A 19662-nucleotide genomic window follows, 5' to 3' on the forward strand; every position below is an offset into this window, starting at 1 on the left:
GTCCCTCCTGCCTCCAAATTCACATGTTAAGGCCCGCAGTGTGATGATTTTGGAGGTGGGCTCTTTGGGAGGTAATTAGGTTTGGATGTCTTGAAGGTGGAGCCCCCAAGATAAAATTAGTGTCCCTTTAAGTGGAGAGAGACCAGAGTTCCCTCTTTCTGCCATGTGAGGACACACTGAAGTGGTAGCTGTCTATAAGCTGGGAAGAGAGCCCTCACCATGGAAGTGAGTGAGGTGCGCCTTAGCTTGGATTTCCTAGTCTCATGACTTTTTAAAACCAATTTTATTTTTAAGTAATCTCTACATCCAACACAACGCTCAAACTTACAACCGTGAGATCAAGAGTTACACACTCTACCAACTGAGCCAGCCAGATGCCCCCCAGTCTCAGGATTTTAGGAAATAAGTTCCTGTTAAAGTCACCCAGTTTGGTATTCTGTTATAGCAGTCCAAGTGGACTAAGACACCTGAGTTACCTTAGATGTATAAAATATAGCCCTGTCCCTAAAGACTTATACTCTAATCGGTGGAATAAGACAAAAAAATTAGAGGACATGTATTATCATATTGCTACTTTTGTGATAAAAACAGTGCCATAGGGCAAAGATTTTCAAGTTTAATTTATAGTAATTTAAGTAGAGCTTGTTCTTCAAAGGACCTCTGACTTGGGAGCCCATTGTGTTTAGGATAAAAGTGAACTTGCTCAGGTAAGGAGCAAGGCACTGAGAGCAGTAACAGTTCAGGATGGACTAGAATCATGAGAAGATGCTTGCAGACCACTGGGAGGTCTTTCAAGATGGTTGAGATGGCCTTTAGGTAGCTGGAGAGGTGTGGGGAGGAAATGCAGAAGAATGGCTCACCCTGAACTCTGACAATATGAAGGAGTGTACGTCAGGATGACAGACCTGTCTGGAGCATTATTGACAGGGACTATGGGAGACTAAACATGGGGAGACCATGTAGGTAGATTATAAATGCCTTTAACTATTTAATTGAATTTGGGTTTGATTTGATGAACTCTCGTTTTTTCACTTCTGGGCATGGCTGATTCAGGGTTGCTGAGAGTCTAACTTAGAGAGACATTTGAATAATTATCAGAAAAAACTCACTCCATAATACCCTCCACCTGGCTAAGGGTATTAAGGAGGGCACATGTTGTAATGAGCACTGGGTGTTATACACAACTAAGGAATCATTGACTACTGTATCAAAAACAAATGATGAACTATATGTTGGCTAACGGAACATAGTAAAAAAAAGAAAAAATCTCAATCCATGATATTTCCTTTCAAAAAAGAAGGGAGTGCATTTAGTACTGGCAACACACTATCTCTCAAGAAGTCTGCCCTCAGCCTTAGCAGCAGCTGGTGAGAGTATTTCTAATGGAAGAAGATAATGTGGAGCCTGTGTTAGTTGAATGTGAGACTCAGCCACCCCCATCATCTCTTTCCTTCCTGATCAGCAGAATAATGGATATGAGCTGGATCCAGGGTGCCTTAGAGTCACACATTTTCACCGGTATCCAGGATACGGTCATAGTAAGAAAGGAGAGAAATTACTATGTCCGTAATAAAGTGGTACTATTTGTTTCATTGAGAGAATTCTGCGCCCCATTTTCTAGTGTGACCTTGGGTGAACCTAATTGTACTTCAGTTTTCTCATCTGTAAAATAGAGATCATAATTTCTACTACATAGGGTTGTTTTGAGGTTAAAGTGAGTTCATATATTAAAGTTCTGTGAGGGATCTGGCATATAGTCAGTATACACCATTAGGGACAACTATTTTAACTATTATGTTATCTTGTTATAATGAGTGTTTTGATGGATTGGAGGGTGAGGGCTGTGAAGACCGATGAGAGTAGCATCTATTTTACACAAATCAAATCTGCGCACTACCACTGACACATTAATGAAGTTTCACAGATAGTAAAATATTTTAAATTAACATTCATGCTGTGCAGTGATTCATTTAATCACCCAGCCATTCCCTAAGTATTTACTGAGCACCCACTATCAGCCAGGCACTGTTCTAAGCAATGGATAGAGCAGAAAACAAACAAAAATCTCCTGCCCTCATAAAGGTTACTATCACTATGAAGGAAAATAAATCATTTCTTTGTCTTTAGCTTTCTCCAACATCTGCTTGATTGGATATAATAAGTTATAGGTTTTTATTCTTACCATTTTCTTCAGTGTTATATCTACCAACTCTTTTATTCCCTCATCAGTCTCTTCTTCAGATGACTGTTGGTGTAGACTGTTCTTCAACATGTCAAATATCTCTTCTCGAGAAATGTAACCATCACCATTCAAATAGTAAACTTCAAAACAGACTGTCTAAAGCACAAGTAGTTTAAAGATTTGGAAAAGAACAGTTAAAATATCACTAGTCTTCTCTTCAGTTATTTCAATATATAGTTTTTAAAAAATATATATATATAATTTATGCAGTCTACAATTATTGGTCCATATGATAGAGATTTTAAAATAAAGTACCCTTTATTATACTTCTTTCCATGTTATTAAATCCCTCTTGGGATGTGGATTTTGAAATTGAGAGTTTAAAAATGTTATGAAACCTGAAACCATGAAATTCCTAAAAGAGAACATAGGAACAAAGCTCCTTCACATGAGTCTTCGTAATGATTTCATGACTATGACACCAAAAGCACAAACAATAAAATAAAAAAACAAAGGGGACTACATCAAACTAGAAAGCTTCTGCATAGTAAAACAAAGCATCAAGAAATGAAAAGACAACCTGTGGAATGGGAAAAAAAATACTTGCAAAACTGTATCAGATAAGGTGTTAATATCGCAAAAATATAAAGAATTCCTACAATTCAATAGCAAAACAAAACAAAACCAAAAAAACCCAAAACCAACCCGATTAAAAAGTGGGTAAAGGACTTCAATAGACAGTCTTCCAAAGAAGATAAATGGAAAGTCAACAGGTACAAGAAGAGATGCTCAATATCACTAGTCATTAGGGAAATCCCAATTAAAACCACAATGAGATATCACCTCATGCTGGTGAGAACAGCCATCATAAAAAAAAAGGGCAGGGGAGAGAGAGATAACAACTCCTGTGGGGATGTGGAGAAAAGGGAATCCCAGTTTACTGTTAGTGGGATTATAAACTGGTGCAGCCACTCTGGAACATCATATGGAGGATCCTCAAAAAATTGAAAATAGAACTACTGTATTCTCCAGCAATTCTACTTTTGGGAATATATCCAAAGGTAATGGAAACACTAACTCAAAAAGATACCTGCACCCCAATGTTCATAGCAGCATTATGTACAATAGCCAAGGTTTGGAAACAATCTAAGTTTCTAAAGATCGATGAGGGAATCCTATAATTTTCAACAACACAGAATGGACCTTGAAGGTAGTATGCTAAGTAAAATAATTAAGACAGGGAAAGACAATACTCTACGATCTTCCTTATATGCGGAATCCAAACAAAACAAAACAAAGAAACAAAAAATCTGACAATAAGCTCAGAAAAGGAGATCAGCCTTGAGGTGATTAGAGGTAAGAGGGTTGAGGGAGAGGGAATTAGAGGAAGATGGTCAAAAGGTACAAACTTCCAGTTTATTTAAACAGTTAAATAAGTACTAGGGAAATAGCGTACAACATGATGACTAGAGCTAACACTGATGTATGATACAGAGAAAAGTTAAGAGAGTGAATCCTTAGAGTTCTCATCATAAGAATTTTTCCCTTTATTCTTGTCTTCTTATTATGTCTATATGAGAAAACATGTTAGCTGAACCCATTGTGGTAATAATTTCACAATATATGTAAATCAAACCAATCTGTATTGCCTTGAATTTATACAGGGATGTATATCAATTATTTCTCAATAAAAGCAGAGAAATAAAAGAATTTGGGGGGGCAGTGATTGACAAAGATGCAGGTTCCTTTCATGTGTACCTAGATTGGAGAGGAAACAGTTTGCAGATAGGATATCAGAATGAACTTTGTAAGGAACATTTGATATTAAGTCTTCATAATTAAAAAACAGAACTCCACACTGATAAAGCACAAAGAGTCCAGATTCCTTGGTCGTAGCAGCTCAGGAAATGCTATTTTAAAATGTTGCACAGGGGGGCGCCTGGGTGGCTCAGGGGGGTTAAAGCCTCTGCCTTCAGCTCAGGTCATGATCTCAGGGTCCTGGGATTGAGCTGCATAGGGCTCTCTGCTCAGGAGGGAGCCTGCTTCCATTGCCCTCTGCCTGCCTCTCTGCCTACTTGTGATCTCTGTCTGTCAAATAAATAAATAAAATTGTACTTTAAAATGTTTCACAGGTAAAACTGTATTATAAAATGTTCCCTAGGTGAAACTGATGTAGCCAGTTGAAACCATTCCTCAATCCATGCTGGAGAATCAGTACTATAGGTACTTTACAACTAACTATTTTATTTTATTTTAAAGATTTTATTTATTTATTTGTCAGAGAGAGGGAGAGAGAGCGAGCACAGGCAGACAGAATGGCAGGCAGAGGCAGAGGGAGAAGCAGGCTCCCTGATGAGGAAGGAGCCCGATGCGGGACTCGATCCCAGGACGCTGGGATCATGACCTGAGCCGAAGGCAGCCGCTCAACCAACTGAGCCACCCAAGCGTCCCACAACTAACTATTTTAAAATGCAGCTCACTGAAAATTTACATACCTAAGATTTTGCCATCTGTCTTGGCATTTATGAAGTATATTTAAATACATTACCTTAATTGGTAACTTCTTGTTTCTGGAATACTTTGAAATCAACGAGCTTAATTTAGGTACTTAAAACTATTTAAAAACAAAAAACAAGCAAACAAAAAAACCTATTTAAAAACAAATAATACCTTCTATATTCAAAGAGATATAGTCAATTCCAACTTGTACATATTAATAGTCCTTTTCCTCTTCTCTGTCCCCACTGTTATTTCTAGATAACTTCAACAATCTCCTAAAAGACTCCCCTGCCTCCATCCAATATTTCATTATTTATTATAGTTGATTGACAATTGTCCTCTTAGGGAGTGCTGGGGAGAGGAAACTGATCCTTTTTGCTAAGATTCAACTTTAATGATATATATTCAACTTACCTTATTAGCCCCACATCTCAACATCAATTTTCGCACCTGAACTAGCTCAGTTAGACACCCATGCTTTTATTCATACTGTTCCTACTGTCTGGCATGGTCTTCTTTCTAGTTTCTTTCTGCTCAAGGTTTACAAGAACCAACTGAAAGGATAGTTACTCTGTGACAGTGTCTTCTGTTCCACCAAATCCATTAGAAAGGAACTTTCTCATCACTCCCATATAGTATGTTGAAAATACATAGATTTCTAAGTAATCACATTATATTGTGGTTATTAGTTTATATTTGTATTATATGACCCAGAACTGAGCATCTCCGGTAGTAGAATGAGTTCATGGGTCTTAGGTAAAACACAAGTAAAAGAAGAATTTCATAGACTTCAAAAAAATGTGATTGCAACTGCAATAAAGGAGATATGTATAAATGTTTTCTAAGTAAACTCTACACTCAATATGGGGCTCAAACTCAACCCAGAAATCAAGAGTTGTATGCTCTACTGACTGAGCCAGCCGGGTGCCTCTGGAGATAAATATTTAAACCTATGGTCATTGAATACATATATACATGTGTACACATACATGTATGTGTGTGTATCTCCATATTGTGATTTTCTTACATGGAGTATAGAAACTAAGTACAAACTTCATCATATCACTGACAGAACATTTTTTTCAATATATTTGGGTAGTGAGTCTGTCATCCCCTTGGAGCCTGCCATCTCCGCTATCCAAAAGGATCACTCTTTCCTTGGAGAGTGACTTCCATGACTCCTCCATTCACTCATGCCACAGAGGACCTTCCTCAGGTGCTAAGTATACAGTAGAGAAGGAGCTTTTGTAATCTAGTTAAATGTTTCAGCAAAAACAATAGAACCGGGTATAAAATTTAGGAGTATCAGATTAGCTGTGTCTTTCTGTTGAGTTTCTTCAATCCCTAGCATTCATGCAGGACAACCCTGTAAGAAGTAGTATTTTCCCCCAAGTTAACATATCCTGAAATGTAAGTGAAACATTTTTAGGAAAAGGGATTAAAGGAGGAAAATTCTTTGACAGTGTGATACTATTCACTCATGTATAATTGCTTTCAGTGTCACCGCCATTTTCCCTATGTATCACCACAAGAATCTACATCCATGAATGACAACTTAGCTTTTTATTTCTCAGTGAGATTTTTGTATAAGAAAACTGCAAAAAACCTAAGTGGCAACTATCTTTAAATTTATCTCCATGAAAAATTAGGCTGGAGAAAAGGGGGAATAAAGCCCCACAGGGTCACCTGGCTGACTCAGTGGGGCATGTGACTCTTGGTCTGGGGGTTGTGGTTCAAGCTCCATGCTGGGTGTAGAGATTACTTAAAGTTTTCAGAAAGAAACCCCACAGAATGTTGTATGTCAACTTCACCTCAACAAAAATAATTAAGAAAAGACCCCCACAAAACAAAGAAACAAAAAAATCATAAATGTCAGAGAAAGTTGGTGGTTTTTAAAAATGTTGCTGTCGTTTAAAAAATGTGTATTTAGGGGTGCCTGGGTGGCTCAGTGGGTTAAAGCCTCTGCCTTCAGCTCGGGTCATGATCCCAGGGTCCTGGGATCAAGCCCCGCATCGGGTTCTCTGCTCTGCGGGGAGCCTGCTTCCTCCTCTCTCTCTCTCTGCCTGCCTCTCTGCCTACTTGTGATCTCTGTCTGTCAAATAAATTTTAAAAATCTTTAAAAAAAAAAAAGTGTATTTAATTAGGGATCTTCTTTTCCACATCCCAAATCCAAATTCAAGTGGAAGAACAAGGGACAAAGATTCAGAACAACACAGCCTTTTCTTAAGCAATTTGACACTTCAAGCAATTGTTCCCTTGAAGAGTGCCATTTAAAATTGTTCCAGAATGGGGAAATTTTTGTCTTTGGAATTCCTAACATTCCGGTCCTATAGGAAATTCCTGTAATCCTTTTCCCTGTGGGTGTTCTTTGTCCTCAACCTTTTTCCCTCTCTTCACTCATCCACACAAATTCTAACACTAGAGTATTGATGTCTGATGGTTAATGTGCATTTTATCTTGTTTTGTGTCAATCCCTCCCATTTATTTTCTTTGATCAAGAGACAAGGAACGGCCTCACTGTCACTTATGTGCTGTCACTTATCAAGACCCATTTCCTGCTGAGCCCACAAGCAGCCACAAAAACATTGACTAACCTTGCTTTGGCAAACTCTAGTTGAAAAACAAGTTGACTAGGGCGCCTGGGTGGCTCAGTGGGTTGGGCCTCTGCCTTCAGCTCGGGTCGTGATCTCAGGGTCCTGGGATCGAGTCCCGCGTCAGGCTCTCTGCTTAGTGGGGAGCCTGCTTCCCCTTCTCTCTCTGCCTGCCTCTCTGCCTACTTGTGATCTCCCTCTCTCTGTCAAATAAATAAAAAAATATTTAAAAAAAAAAAAAAAAAGAAAAGAAAAACAAGTTGACTTGCTGGTCTTGGCCTGGGCCTTAAGCCAAAGAGTGGTCGTGCTGACATTTAGGCATTATAGAGCCAGTGAAGGAAATGTTTGGGGTTCCTGGGACTAGAGACTCTCCCATGAAAGAGGCTACCCATTTCATACTTTGATTTTTTTAACTGCCATGAGCTATTTTTGAAAGATTGCTACAGAGAACATGGATTTCATATTTTTAAAAAACATTTAAGGGACGCCTGGGTGGCTCAGTTGGTTGAGCCGCTGCCTTCGGCTCAGGTCATGGTCCCAGCGTCCTGGGATCGAGTCCCACATCGGGCTCCTTGCTCGTCGGGGAGCCTGCTTCTCCCTCTGCCTCTGCCTGCCATTCTGTCTGCCTGTGCTCACTCTCTCTCCCTCTCTCTCTCTCTCTCTCTGACAAATAAATAAATAAAATCTTTAAAAAAAAAAAAACATTTAAGCATTCATTAAATACAAAATTGACAATGTATATTATTACTAAGTCAGTAATCACGTATAGAAATCTTACACTTAAGCTTTTCTTCAAAAGTCCCTCGAAGAAACACTGATAATCCTTTAATCCACTCTTTCGCATTTATGCAGTTATCATTGTCTTTGTCAAATGCAAAAAATACTGAAAGAAAAACACCGTAGAAGTATATTGTAATTTATAGCTATTTTATAATTCATAAGTATGTATAGCTGGAAAGGTTTTTAAAACTTTCTTCCAAAATAAAAACAAAAAAACACACTGAGAAACTTTTCTCCCAAATTGAGGGGGAAAAAAGGTTTTGGCACAGTCTTTCTTAAAAGAATCAAAATTATTGGAAATATGTTCCTTCCAGATTTTTATAGAAAGAAAAAAATTAATTCTCCTCCATGATCAATGATGAACTTCACTTGTGATGTTTTGTACAGTTACTATGAGCCAAGAAGAACAACAGTGGAGCTAATCAAGATGAGGATAATTTTTATTCTAAAAAGAGTGGCAGGGGCACCTGGGTGGCTCAGTTGAGCAGCTGGCTCTTGATTTTTGACTCAGGTCATGATCTCAGGGTCCTGGGATCGAGCCCCATATCAGTTTCATGTTCAGTGGGGAGTCTGCTTGAGTTTCTCTCTTTCCTCTCCCTCTGTACTTCTCCCAGCTCGTGCTCTGTCTCTCTCTTGTGTTTCTCTCTAAAATATATAAATAAATCTGTAAAAAATTAATAAATAAAAAGAGTAGCAAAGGGGAAACCTGGCTAGCTGAGTTGGCTAGCATGTGACTCTTGATCTTGCTGTCATGAATTCAAACCCACACTGAATGTAGAGATTACTTTTTTTTTTTTTAGAAGATTTTATTTATTTATTTGACAGAGAGAGAGAGACTGAGAGATCACAAGTAGGCAGAGAGGCAGAGGGGGAGGAGGAAGGAGGCAGAAAGCAGAAAGCCTGAGCAGAAAGCCTGATGCAGGGCTTGATCCCAAGACTCTGGGATCATGACCTGAGCTGAAGGCAGAGGCTTAACCCACTGAGCCACCCAGGTGCCCCTAGAGATTACTTTAAAAAATAATAATAATATAAATAAAAATGCATTTAAAAAGAGTGGCAAAATTCTGTTCTAAATATAACAGAATTTATATTTAAATATATAATACCTAAAGATAAATTACTAAAATAACATACTATTTTTAAAATTACTAGAGAAATCTTAGTATGCTATAGAAAGTAAAGTGTTATTGACTCTTTTAGGGGTGATGCTAATTATTTTTATTATGATTATGGTCTCAAGGTACATACCTAGGTCAAACTTACCAAATTGAATATGAAAAATTTGCTAGTGAAACTAGATCACATTAAATAATTTTCAATTTTAAATATAAGATCTTGTCTTTTATTTTTTTCAGTATAATGAGTAATTATCATTTTTTGTACTGATACAGTTTTTTTTTAATATTTTACTTATTTATTTGAGAGAGAGAAAGTGAGACAGAGCATGAGAGGGGAGAGGGTCAGAGGGAGAAGCAGACTTCCTGTAGAGCATGGAGCCCAATGCGGGACTCGATCCCAGGACTCCAGGATCATGACCTGAGCCAAAGGCAGTTGCTTAACCAATTGAACCACCCAGGCACCCCACTGATTCACTATTTTTTTATTTTAAAGATTTTATTTCTTTATTTGACAGAGAGAGACACAGCAAGAGAGGGAACAAAGGTGGGGGGAGTGGGAGAGTTAGAAGCAGACTTCCCGCGGAGCAGGGAGCCCTATGCAGGGCTTAATCCGAGGCCCCTGGGATCATGACCTGAGCCGAAGGCAGACGCTTAATGACTGAGCCACCCAAGCGTCCCCTGATACAGTATTTTTAAGAAGAGAAAAAAGTCATTTAATAGTTTACATGTCCATAGCATATGAATCCAAAGACATCATGAATAAAAAGCCATATGCTTAATTTAAAAAAAAATACCTGTCAGCTTATTTAGTTCATTGCTGGTTATTTCTCAAAGTGGTATAGCTATAAGATAAGAAATTCTGAGTGAGTTTTTATTAAAAAAAAAAAACCATCGTATAATCAAATCAACCTTTGTTTTGTCTTACCACAATTAAGTCTTTCTAGTTTGGCATTGAAAAATTCAAGAGGCTCCTGTGTGGCTTAGTCAGCTGAGCACCCAACTCTTGATTTTGGCTCAGGTCATGATCTGGGGATTGTGGGATCAACCCCCAAGCTCCCGGAGGGGCTTTGTGCTCAGTGATGGGTTTCTGCTGAGCATAGAATCTGCTTGTCTCTTTCCCTTTCCTCTGCCCCTCCCCCCAACATGCATGATCCTGCTAAATAAATAAATAAATCTATCTTTTTAAAAAAATTCAGAGTCTTTGATGACAACAGAATACATATGTATATAAAAATAAATTTGGCATCTATAAATTTGTCATTACAAATATATATTTGCCACAGAGTAATATGTACAGCGTATATATTGCCATCTCGGCTTGGCCCATTTCAGTTTCTTAAGACTCTTACCCCTGTTCATTAGCATATCATCAGTCATTCCAAATATGTTGTGTAGGATCACTCGAAATGCGTTACGGTCTAGTCCGAAGTTATTAAGTCTTACATTAGCTCTTTCCACCAAGCTGTGAAAAAGTCGTAGGAGACACTCTACTTCACTTTTTTTGACTGCAAAATAAAAACACAAATAAATACAGCTTAGACTTAGTCCTTGAGTACTCCAATCTAATAAAAAATATTTTACTAAGCAGCTCTTTTGTCCCCGTGCTGCTAGATGCTCTAGCGATTAGAAAGTATGACATGACTTGTTACTTGAGAGCTTACCTTTCTGGGAGTCACCCAGAAGTCTCATAAGAGAGTGTATAAATGAAAAATTATGTAATACTAACACTCACCATTATATATATATGCGTAGTATTTATACGGAAAGGAATGTGTTGAGGGAAATACAACAGAGAATTCCAGGGAGAGAAAACATGGGTAAAGGAAAGTCGTAGAACTGCTGTCAGGTTTGAACATGCTTTACTGGGAGCACAGCAAGTTGAGAAGTGAAAATACAAGATTGAAGAGGATGGGTTAATGACAGAGGGCCTTGAAATCCTAGTCAGAAAATTAACATTTACAGTTGACTTGAACCACATACGTTCAAACTGTGGGTCCACTTAAATGTGACTTAAAAAAATAAACATAGTACAGTACTGTAGAAGTATTTTCTGTTATGATTTTCTTTCTTTCTTTCTTTCTTTTTTTTTGAGAGAGAGAGATTGGGGAGGGGTTGACAGAGAGGGAAAGAATCTTAAGTCTCCATGCCCAGAGCCCAATCTCACGACCCTGTGATCACGACCTGAGCTGAAATCAAGAGTTGAATGCTCAACCAACTGAGCCACCAAGGTGCCCCATTCTCTTATGACTTTCTTAATAACATTTTACTTACTTTATGCATGTAGTATATAATACATAAAATATATGAAATATGTTAATTGACTTTATAAGCAAGGTCAGTAATAGGCTATTGGTAGTTAAGGTTTTAGGGAGTCAAACATGGATTTTCAACTGTATGGGTATTAGTGCTTTTATCCTCCAGGTTGTTCAACCATCAGCTGCATTTTACTGGAGCAATGATTTTTCTCATGGACCATCTTTGGACCATCTATAAGAGAGAATCAACCCCCTCTCCATTGTTTGTTTAATCCAGAGTCCCATGTCTTGCCCCAGAACTACCAAGTCAGGATCGCTAACATCAGGCCCACGAATTAGCTTTTATTTTTTATTTAAGAGTTTTATTTATTAGGGCTTCTGGGTGGCTCAGTTGTTTAAGTGTCTGCCTACAGCTCAGGGGGTCCTGGGATTGAGCCCCACATCAGGCTCCCTGCTCAGTGAGAGTCTGCTTCTCCCTCTCCCCCTGCCACTCTTACTGCTTATGCTCTCTGTCAAATAAATAAACTCTTTTTTTAAAAAAGTTTTATTTGTTTATTTGAGAGAGAGAGAGAGAGCAGGGAGGAGGAACAAAGGGAGTGGGAGGAGCAGACTCCCCACTGAGCAGGGGGCCCAACACAGGGCTCCAACCCAGGACCCCAGGATCATGACTTGAGCCAAAGGCAGATGCTTCACTCATTGAGCCACCCACGCTTCCTGGAATTAGCTTTTAAAGAAGAGCTGGGTTGATTCTTCTAGGACCTAAGGGTTGAGAAGTGGTTTAGGAAAATTCATGTAGCAAAATTATATTTAAGGGGAAAACTGGAAGCATAGAAGCCAGGCTTGGAGTGATAGGGCTTTGGTTAGGGAGCTGGAAATAAGGTCAGAGACTGGGAAAGGGCCTGAGAAGTTAGAGAAAATCAGTAGGACTTGGTGACTAGTTTTCAAATAGAAATTTCCAATATTCATACGCCTAGATTTCAGTCTAGACTTAGGAAAAGGGTATTTTCTAAAGAAGTGCGTGGGTATTCTAATGCATTGTCAGGACGTAGAATTAAGGAATTAGACTTAGTGGGTTGGGGGTACAAAAGTGCCTAGATTCCCCTTCATTTCTTACTTAAACAGGGGATTTAGACAAGTCATATAGCTTCTTTATGGTCAGAGTCCTCACCTATAAAACTGGGTATTGTTCTAGATGATCTTTGAGATTCTTTTAGTTCCTGAAAACCCAATTCTATGAATCAAAGATTATTTGAAAGAACCAGAAAAGCTAGGAAGGAAAGCTGGTTATTATTTCCTCTTCTCCAACCCCTGCCTCCTGCTTTCTTTTTATAGAGAAGGTGGGGAGAAATTTTAGATGCTGTCTGAGATGATTTCATGTCCCCCAACTGAAATCAATGACAACACACAGCACATACACAGTTTACAACATTAGAGTTTCTATGATGGTCAGAGCGATTTGGTTCTTAGGGGAATGGTTGACAAATCTGAAGAATAAGGAATTACAAAGGTACCTACTAATACTGTTTCATGAACTGAGTTAGATTCTCAAGTTCCACAGTGTAACTGAAACATGACATACAGGTCATTTTTCTCCATCCGATAACCATTTATTAAGAACCTCTTGTGAACCAGGCAATGCATACACCATGCTTCCTGCTCACCAAGTTGTTACACTTTGGCTTAGATTAAAAAAAAAAAAAAAGTGCTGCACGACAAGCACTATGATTGATGGTGTTTGGTAGTGACCCAAAGGAAGGAATAATCAATTGGAGTAGTCAATAGGAAATTAAAAGTCCCAAGAAGGTGTCATTTGAGCTAAGGTCTGCCAAAGTAAGCATTGGTCAGAGGAGGCAGCTTGGAGGTATGGTCTGAGAACTAGCTGCAAACAGTGTGGTGTAGCTAGATGGCAGACTTGACTTTACAGACAATGAGGAGTTTCTGGAAAAATTTCACTGGCAAGCTAACAGGATCATATTTGCACTTCAGGGAGAACATGTGGAACTCCTGGGTGGCTCAGTCAATTAGGCGTCTGCCTTCAGCTCAGGTCATGACCCCAGGGTCCTGGGATTGAATCCTGCATTCGGCTCCTTGCTCATCAGGGAATTTGCTTCTTCCTCTACCTGCTCTGCCTGCCGCTCCGCCTGCTTAAGCTCTCTTGCTCTCTAAAAAATAAATAAAAATCTTTAAGGGAGAACATTCTGGCAGTAGATTCTTGAAACTACCTGATGAATGGGGAGTTGAGATATGACAAGACTGTCTTCCTAAACACAATTTTAACAGTCCTTCCCATGCCATATGCTCTTTGTACAATGATTTTGATATTCCTCTGAGAGATGGGGGTCTCTCCTTTACTTGAAACTAGGAGGGAGCAGGGTGTGTGTGTGTGTGTCTGTTTCAACCAGTAGAGCTCAGTGGAAATAAGGCAATGTGACTCTTCAAGGCTAGGTCACAGAAGGGGATGCAGCTGCTCTGAGGATGAAAACTTGAAAACTGCTGCCTCCTCCTCTTCCTTCTTGAATATGAAGAAAAAGGAAGCTCAGGTGTGGATGCACTGTATGGAGTCTAGAGTATGTTAACGATTGCCTGATAGTCCTGCTCGGTTCTGAGGGAGAGAATTATCAACGAGTGGAAATGTTAGCACCAAAAATGTGAAAATGGATCCCTGAGGAAAGGGAGGTTTTAAGTCAGGAGCTGCTGAGTCAAATACTAACAAGTCATTCAACACAGCTATCAAGGATTTTAGGCCCAGTCTTTAGCCCGTAATAACTTTCTCTGGGTTTTATCCACGTAAGCTCACATTCCATTACATCTTAAAACCTTACTCATGAGGTCAAGGAACCATGATAAATTATATGTGAAAGATCACATGTGAATGAGGATGGTGAGGTCCTAGAGATTGGCCCATGTTATTTATTTTGGAATAATTTTAGATTCACGTAAGAGAAGCAATGATGATAAAGTTTGCATAAAATCTTCACTCTCTCCCTGTTAACACCTTACAAAGCCATGATACAGTTGTCAAAACAAATATGCTAACATTGGCACATTATTATTAACTAAAGATTTTACCACTTTTCCTACTTAAGTCTTTTTTTGGGGGTTCCAGAATCCAAGCCAGGATATACTTGGTAGTCATGTGTCTTCAAATCTGTTAGTTTTCAGTCTTCTGTGACCTTGATATTTTATTTTGCACAGTGTTCCTCAGTTTGTGTTTGCCTAATGTTTTTCTCACAATTAGACCGTGGTTAGGTGTTTTGGTGAAGACTACCAGAGATAAATTGCTGTTCTCACATGTCAGGGTGATACATATTAAGAAGGTTAACGGCTGATAACTTTGATCACTTGGTTAAGCTAGTCTACAGGATTCTCCACTCTAGTTATTGTTTTCCCTTTCCACAATCTATTCTTTAGAAGCCAACTATTCAAGTAAAATGGAATCCCACTACTTGGGAAGGAGCATCTATACTATTATTTGGAGTTCTCCTGAAAGAAAGAGATCTTTTCCCCATTTACTTACTCAATTATTTATGTCACTATGGGGTGGGGGAGGCAGAGTCAAATAATACTTATTTGTAATAATCGCTAATCTTCTTACTCAAATTGTTCTATAGTTTTGGCCATTAGGAGTTTGAGTTGGCTCTTGTATGTTTCACATAGCACAACCCACTGGCTTTTCCACCTCTTTGCTTCCTGGTACTACTTGTAGGGCCAATCTCTTATTACCTCTGTGTGAGATAACAAGGAATATATATATTGGTCCCTGCCCCTGGTTCCTGACACATAGCTCCCCAAACTCTTGGGATTTCCTAAATGATGTGAACAGTAGGAGTATCTTTTGTTAAATTTAGTCATTGACCCTGGTTCTCAACACAAAGCTCCTAAATCTCTTAGAACATTGGGGTGAAGGGGTAATAGGAATGTTTTGTTCTAATGAAGTGACAGCTAGTGACTTCTGGATGGGAGCTGGTCACCAGACGGACCAAAGTGTTGATTGAAAGCTTGGAACTTTCAGCCCCATCCCCTGTTCTCCAAAGTGTTGGCTCTTGAGTTAATTATCTACGAAGCCTATGTGATGAAACCTTCATGAAGACCCCCAAAGTAGTGTTCAGGGAGCTTCTAGGTTGGTGAACATATGAATGTCCTGGCAGAGAGAATGGAAGCTCCATGCCCTTTCCCACATACCTTGCCCTATGCATCTCTTCCATCTGGCTCTTCCCGATTATATCCCTTTATAATAAATCAGTAATTTATTAAATAAACTATTTTTCTCAGTTCTGTGAGCTGCTCTAGCAAATTAATTGGACCTCCAATTTATAGCCAGTCAGTCAGAAATGAAGATAAAACAACCTGGACTTGTGATGGTCATCTGAAGTGGGAGACAGTCTTGTGGAACTGAACTCAACTTATGGGATCTGATGCCATCTCAGTTAGTGTCAGGATTAAGAAATCACTGGGAGGGCACCTGGGTGGCTCAGTGGTTAAAGCCTCTGCCTTCGGCTCAGGTCATGATCTCAGGGTCCTGGGATCGAGCCCCGCATCGGGCTCTCTGCTCAGCAGGGAGCCTGCTCTTCCCCCTCTTTCTCTGCCTGCCTCTCTGTCTGTTTGTGATCTCTGTCTCTATCAAATAAATAAATAAAACTAAAAAAAAAAAAAATAAATGTAGTTTAAAAAAAAAAAAAAAAGAAAAAGAAATCACTGGGATGTCCCAGAAAATTCCTTGCTGGGAAAAAACCACACAGTTGTTGGAGACCAGAAATGTCAGAAGTGTAAACGTGGTATTTGGTAGTAATGTCAGAGTAAAAGAGAAACATACAGGTGCGGTGTAGGGTTTCCTTCTACACTCTGTGCAGCTACTTCTTCAAGGAATCCTGGTTCTTTTTATTGGAGACTGGCATTTAGACACCAAGGCCTAGGCACTGGGTGTGCTGGTTATTATTGGGGTATTAATATTTCTAAGCCCAATACATAATATGGCCTAAACGGAATGTGACAAAATTGAAAAATGGGGAAGCTGAATGTTTGCCTCCTTTTAAGACTTTATTGATATTCTCTACCTAAAAAAACAAAAACAAAAACTTAGGAATATTCACAAAGTGATGCGTTCTCAAAGAAACTGTTATCAACATGATCAAATAATGTATTATCTAAGACTTATGTATCTTGATATCCCTTCCCTTAAAAATCACCATTGTCCATGAAAAAATGTAATGTCGATATATTAATAAATATTAGGTTATATTCTTAAAAAAATAATGGGGGAAGGCAGAATATTTCTAAGCCCTCTCAGCAGACATAGCTGGAAAATACCTATGCATACTAACCTATATATGCATACATATTGGCCCATGTTATGTCTCACAAAGTGAAAGGTAAATATTGGGCTACTGGGTATCTAGGTGGTCCTGGGCTAAGTCCAGAAGAGATGATCAATTGAATTAAAAGATTCATGAACACTCAGGGGCTCTTGAATTCACAAGAGTTTATCATACTAGATTTAACCTATTTCCTCCCCTTGGTAGGAGTGGATCAGAGAAATGCAGTTCATGAAGTATTCGGATTTTAGCAAGGCATTTGAGAAAAACCTCTTACCCTTGAATTAATTATCTACTCAGTATCCAGTAGTGCCAAGCACCATAGTAGGTTCTCAAATGTTTGCTAAAATAAATGATAACCCCTTATAAACAGGAGAGGTAAAGGAATATACTGGATGAGTCAGGATCCAAAGTAGCTTCTTGGATGGCAAGATAATCACTTGAATCAAACGACATGAAATTATTGGGAAGTTTTAAAATTCTTCAGTTAGCTTTAAAAAAATTTTTAAATCTATGTAAGTGTAAAAATTGTGGCTAAACAACACTGTGAAAAAGACTGGGTCAACTCCTATCAGTCAAATTGAGATTGTTATTAGGGTGATAGAACTGAAGTTTCATGAAACTTAAGATGTATGTTGGCTAATTGAATTTTAAATAAAAAAAAAAAACATTCTAAGGGAAGACAGCTACCATGTAGTTAGCAATATTATTTACTATTCTAAAGAAGGAAGAAAAAAGTACAATTTTCTGGGTTTAAAGCACAAAATAAGGCAGTAGGTAGTGGAAACCCCTGCATATTAGTTGTTTCTAAATACAGTTTTGAAGGCTTAGGGGAAAAAATTAATCGTCAATGTGAGAAATAATATGAAGACAATAAATCAGCTAGGTTTCAAATTCCACAGAGATCAAAAAAAGATTTAATACACATACACACACATACATGCACACACACAAAGCCAGATTGCCAAGGATGTGTGAATATGCAACTTAATGTGTAAATTTAGAATAATAATAAAAAAGACTGACCTCATAAATTAAAAAAAGGAACTGAAGTTTCACTTGGAAAAGATAATTTTGATCAGGAATTCTTAAGCTTACGTGTGTCTAATACACGGAGTGAATGATCTGGATGCTTGGCCCCCACTTACACATTTTTAAATGTACCTAGGGTGTATCCAGGAATCTGCATTTTCCATATGAATCTTTAGGTAATTCTGATGGTGGAGATACTCCTACCCATACTATGAGGAAGAGGTACCTAGCCAAGATAAACTACAGAATTTGTGGGCCCAAGGCAAAACTCAAAACATTAAGTCAGTGTTAGCAGAGCATTAAACTAAGCATTGGGCCCTGTGACAATGCACAGGTTGCATACCCATGAAGCCATTTATTATGTCCTGAGGTAATGATCTGCCACCCCCACTAGATTAGTTTAAAAAATCCTACTTAATTTTAATTCACATTTAAATAGTCACACATATACTTACAAAAAACGAGGCACCTGGCTGGCTTGGTTGCTAAAGCATGCAACTACTCTTCATCTCAGCATCGTGAGTTCAAGCCGCATCTTGGGCGTAGAGATTACTTAAAATATTTTTTTAGATAATAGCCACCCATAGCTAATGGTTACTGTACTGGACAATGCAGCTGTAGCTCTTGAATGTTTTATTCCAGCCAGCTGCTCCAAGACAGTCCTTTCTTGAAAGGAGGCCAAGATGGCACTAGTTATTAGCCCTCCCCACACCTACCTATTAAGAACTACATTCCAGGGGCACCTGGCTTTCAGTTGGGAAAGCATGCGACTCTTGATCTTGGGGTTGTGAACTGGAGCCCCATGTTGGGTGTAGAGATTACTTAAAAATAAAACCTTAAGACAACAACTGCAACAAAACTAAATTCCAGTCCTGAGAGGCCAGTGTCTCTCCTGGTCTCAACGGAAGGACCCAAGAAGTGAGCCAAATTCAACTTTCATTCTGCACTTACTATGGGACAGTACTATACAGAATGACCATATGAGTTTAGAATGCTTATCAGTAGCATTAATTTGAGAAAAATTGAGAGCAGGTTCTGGCATCAGACTTACCTGAGTTCTATTTTTGCCTCCACTAGAAAAGTCCACTTTAATTTCAATCTAAGACTTGGGTTTCCTCATCTGAAAACACAGAAAATGTCACCTACCTCATTGGGTTTGAGAGTTGAAGATGATTCATATAAACCGTTCAGCACAGCATCTTCCCAATGAAGAGCTCAATAAACATGAGTTAAGTAATCAGAGTGTGAAATAGTAATTTGGTTACACTGCTGAATAGCTACAGCCTGAGTTTTTTTTTTTTTTTTTTTAAGATTTTATTTATTTATTTGACAGACAGAGATCACAAGTAGGCAGAGAGGCAGGAAGAGAGAGAGGGGGAAGCAGGCTCCCCGCTGAGCAGAGGACCCTGGGATCATGACCTGAGCCAAAGGCAGAGGCTTAACCCACTGAGCCACCCAGGCGCCCCTACAGCTTGACTTTTGATCATAACTTAGCATCAACACTTTGGAAAGGAATGCCACTCCTTCCTCTTTTCACATAACTGTTAAGTATCCTCTTTGTAGGAGACTATATGGAATATCGGTCTGGTCTAGTATTACATATTCATAACCTACCAACTTTCAGAGTTGCTTTCAAGTAACCAATTAGGTATTGAACACACATTTGAGTAGCGGATATTAATGAAAATAGTTTCTTTAGGATGGGGAGAGATTAGATTTTTAAAGTCTGCAAAATCACCTTTTGAATGTTATGAAACTCAGGTTGTTCAGAAAACAGCAAACAGAAGATACCATATTCAACATTGGTTAAATCTGCCAGATGGATTTCAAGGGCTGTCTGACAGCAGGATTGGAAAAACAAGCCCTAGAAGTGCCTGAGGAACTCAAGTCATT

The 19662-nt window shown here is 38.8% G+C and overlaps 1 protein-coding gene across 1 annotated transcript in view; it reads right to left on the reverse strand.

Moving 5' to 3' along the window:
- The window catches only part of LOC111147189 (peroxisomal biogenesis factor 1), an 84042-nt gene that overhangs the window by 63441 nt on the left and 939 nt on the right, over positions 1-19662 (reverse strand). Inside the window, exons 2-4 of the mRNA XM_022503080.1 lie at positions 10520-10675; positions 8051-8155; positions 2183-2334 (exon numbers count right to left, since the gene is read on the reverse strand). Coding sequence (XP_022358788.1) covers positions 2183-2334; positions 8051-8155; positions 10520-10675 — 413 coding nt within the window. The remainder of the gene's footprint in view (positions 1-2182; positions 2335-8050; positions 8156-10519; positions 10676-19662) is intronic.

This window comes from Enhydra lutris, unplaced genomic scaffold (assembly GCF_002288905.1).
Source record: "Enhydra lutris kenyoni isolate GAN:26980312 unplaced genomic scaffold, ASM228890v2 scaffoldscaffold16, whole genome shotgun sequence".
In the NCBI taxonomy this organism is placed as follows: domain Eukaryota; kingdom Metazoa; phylum Chordata; class Mammalia; order Carnivora; family Mustelidae; genus Enhydra; species Enhydra lutris.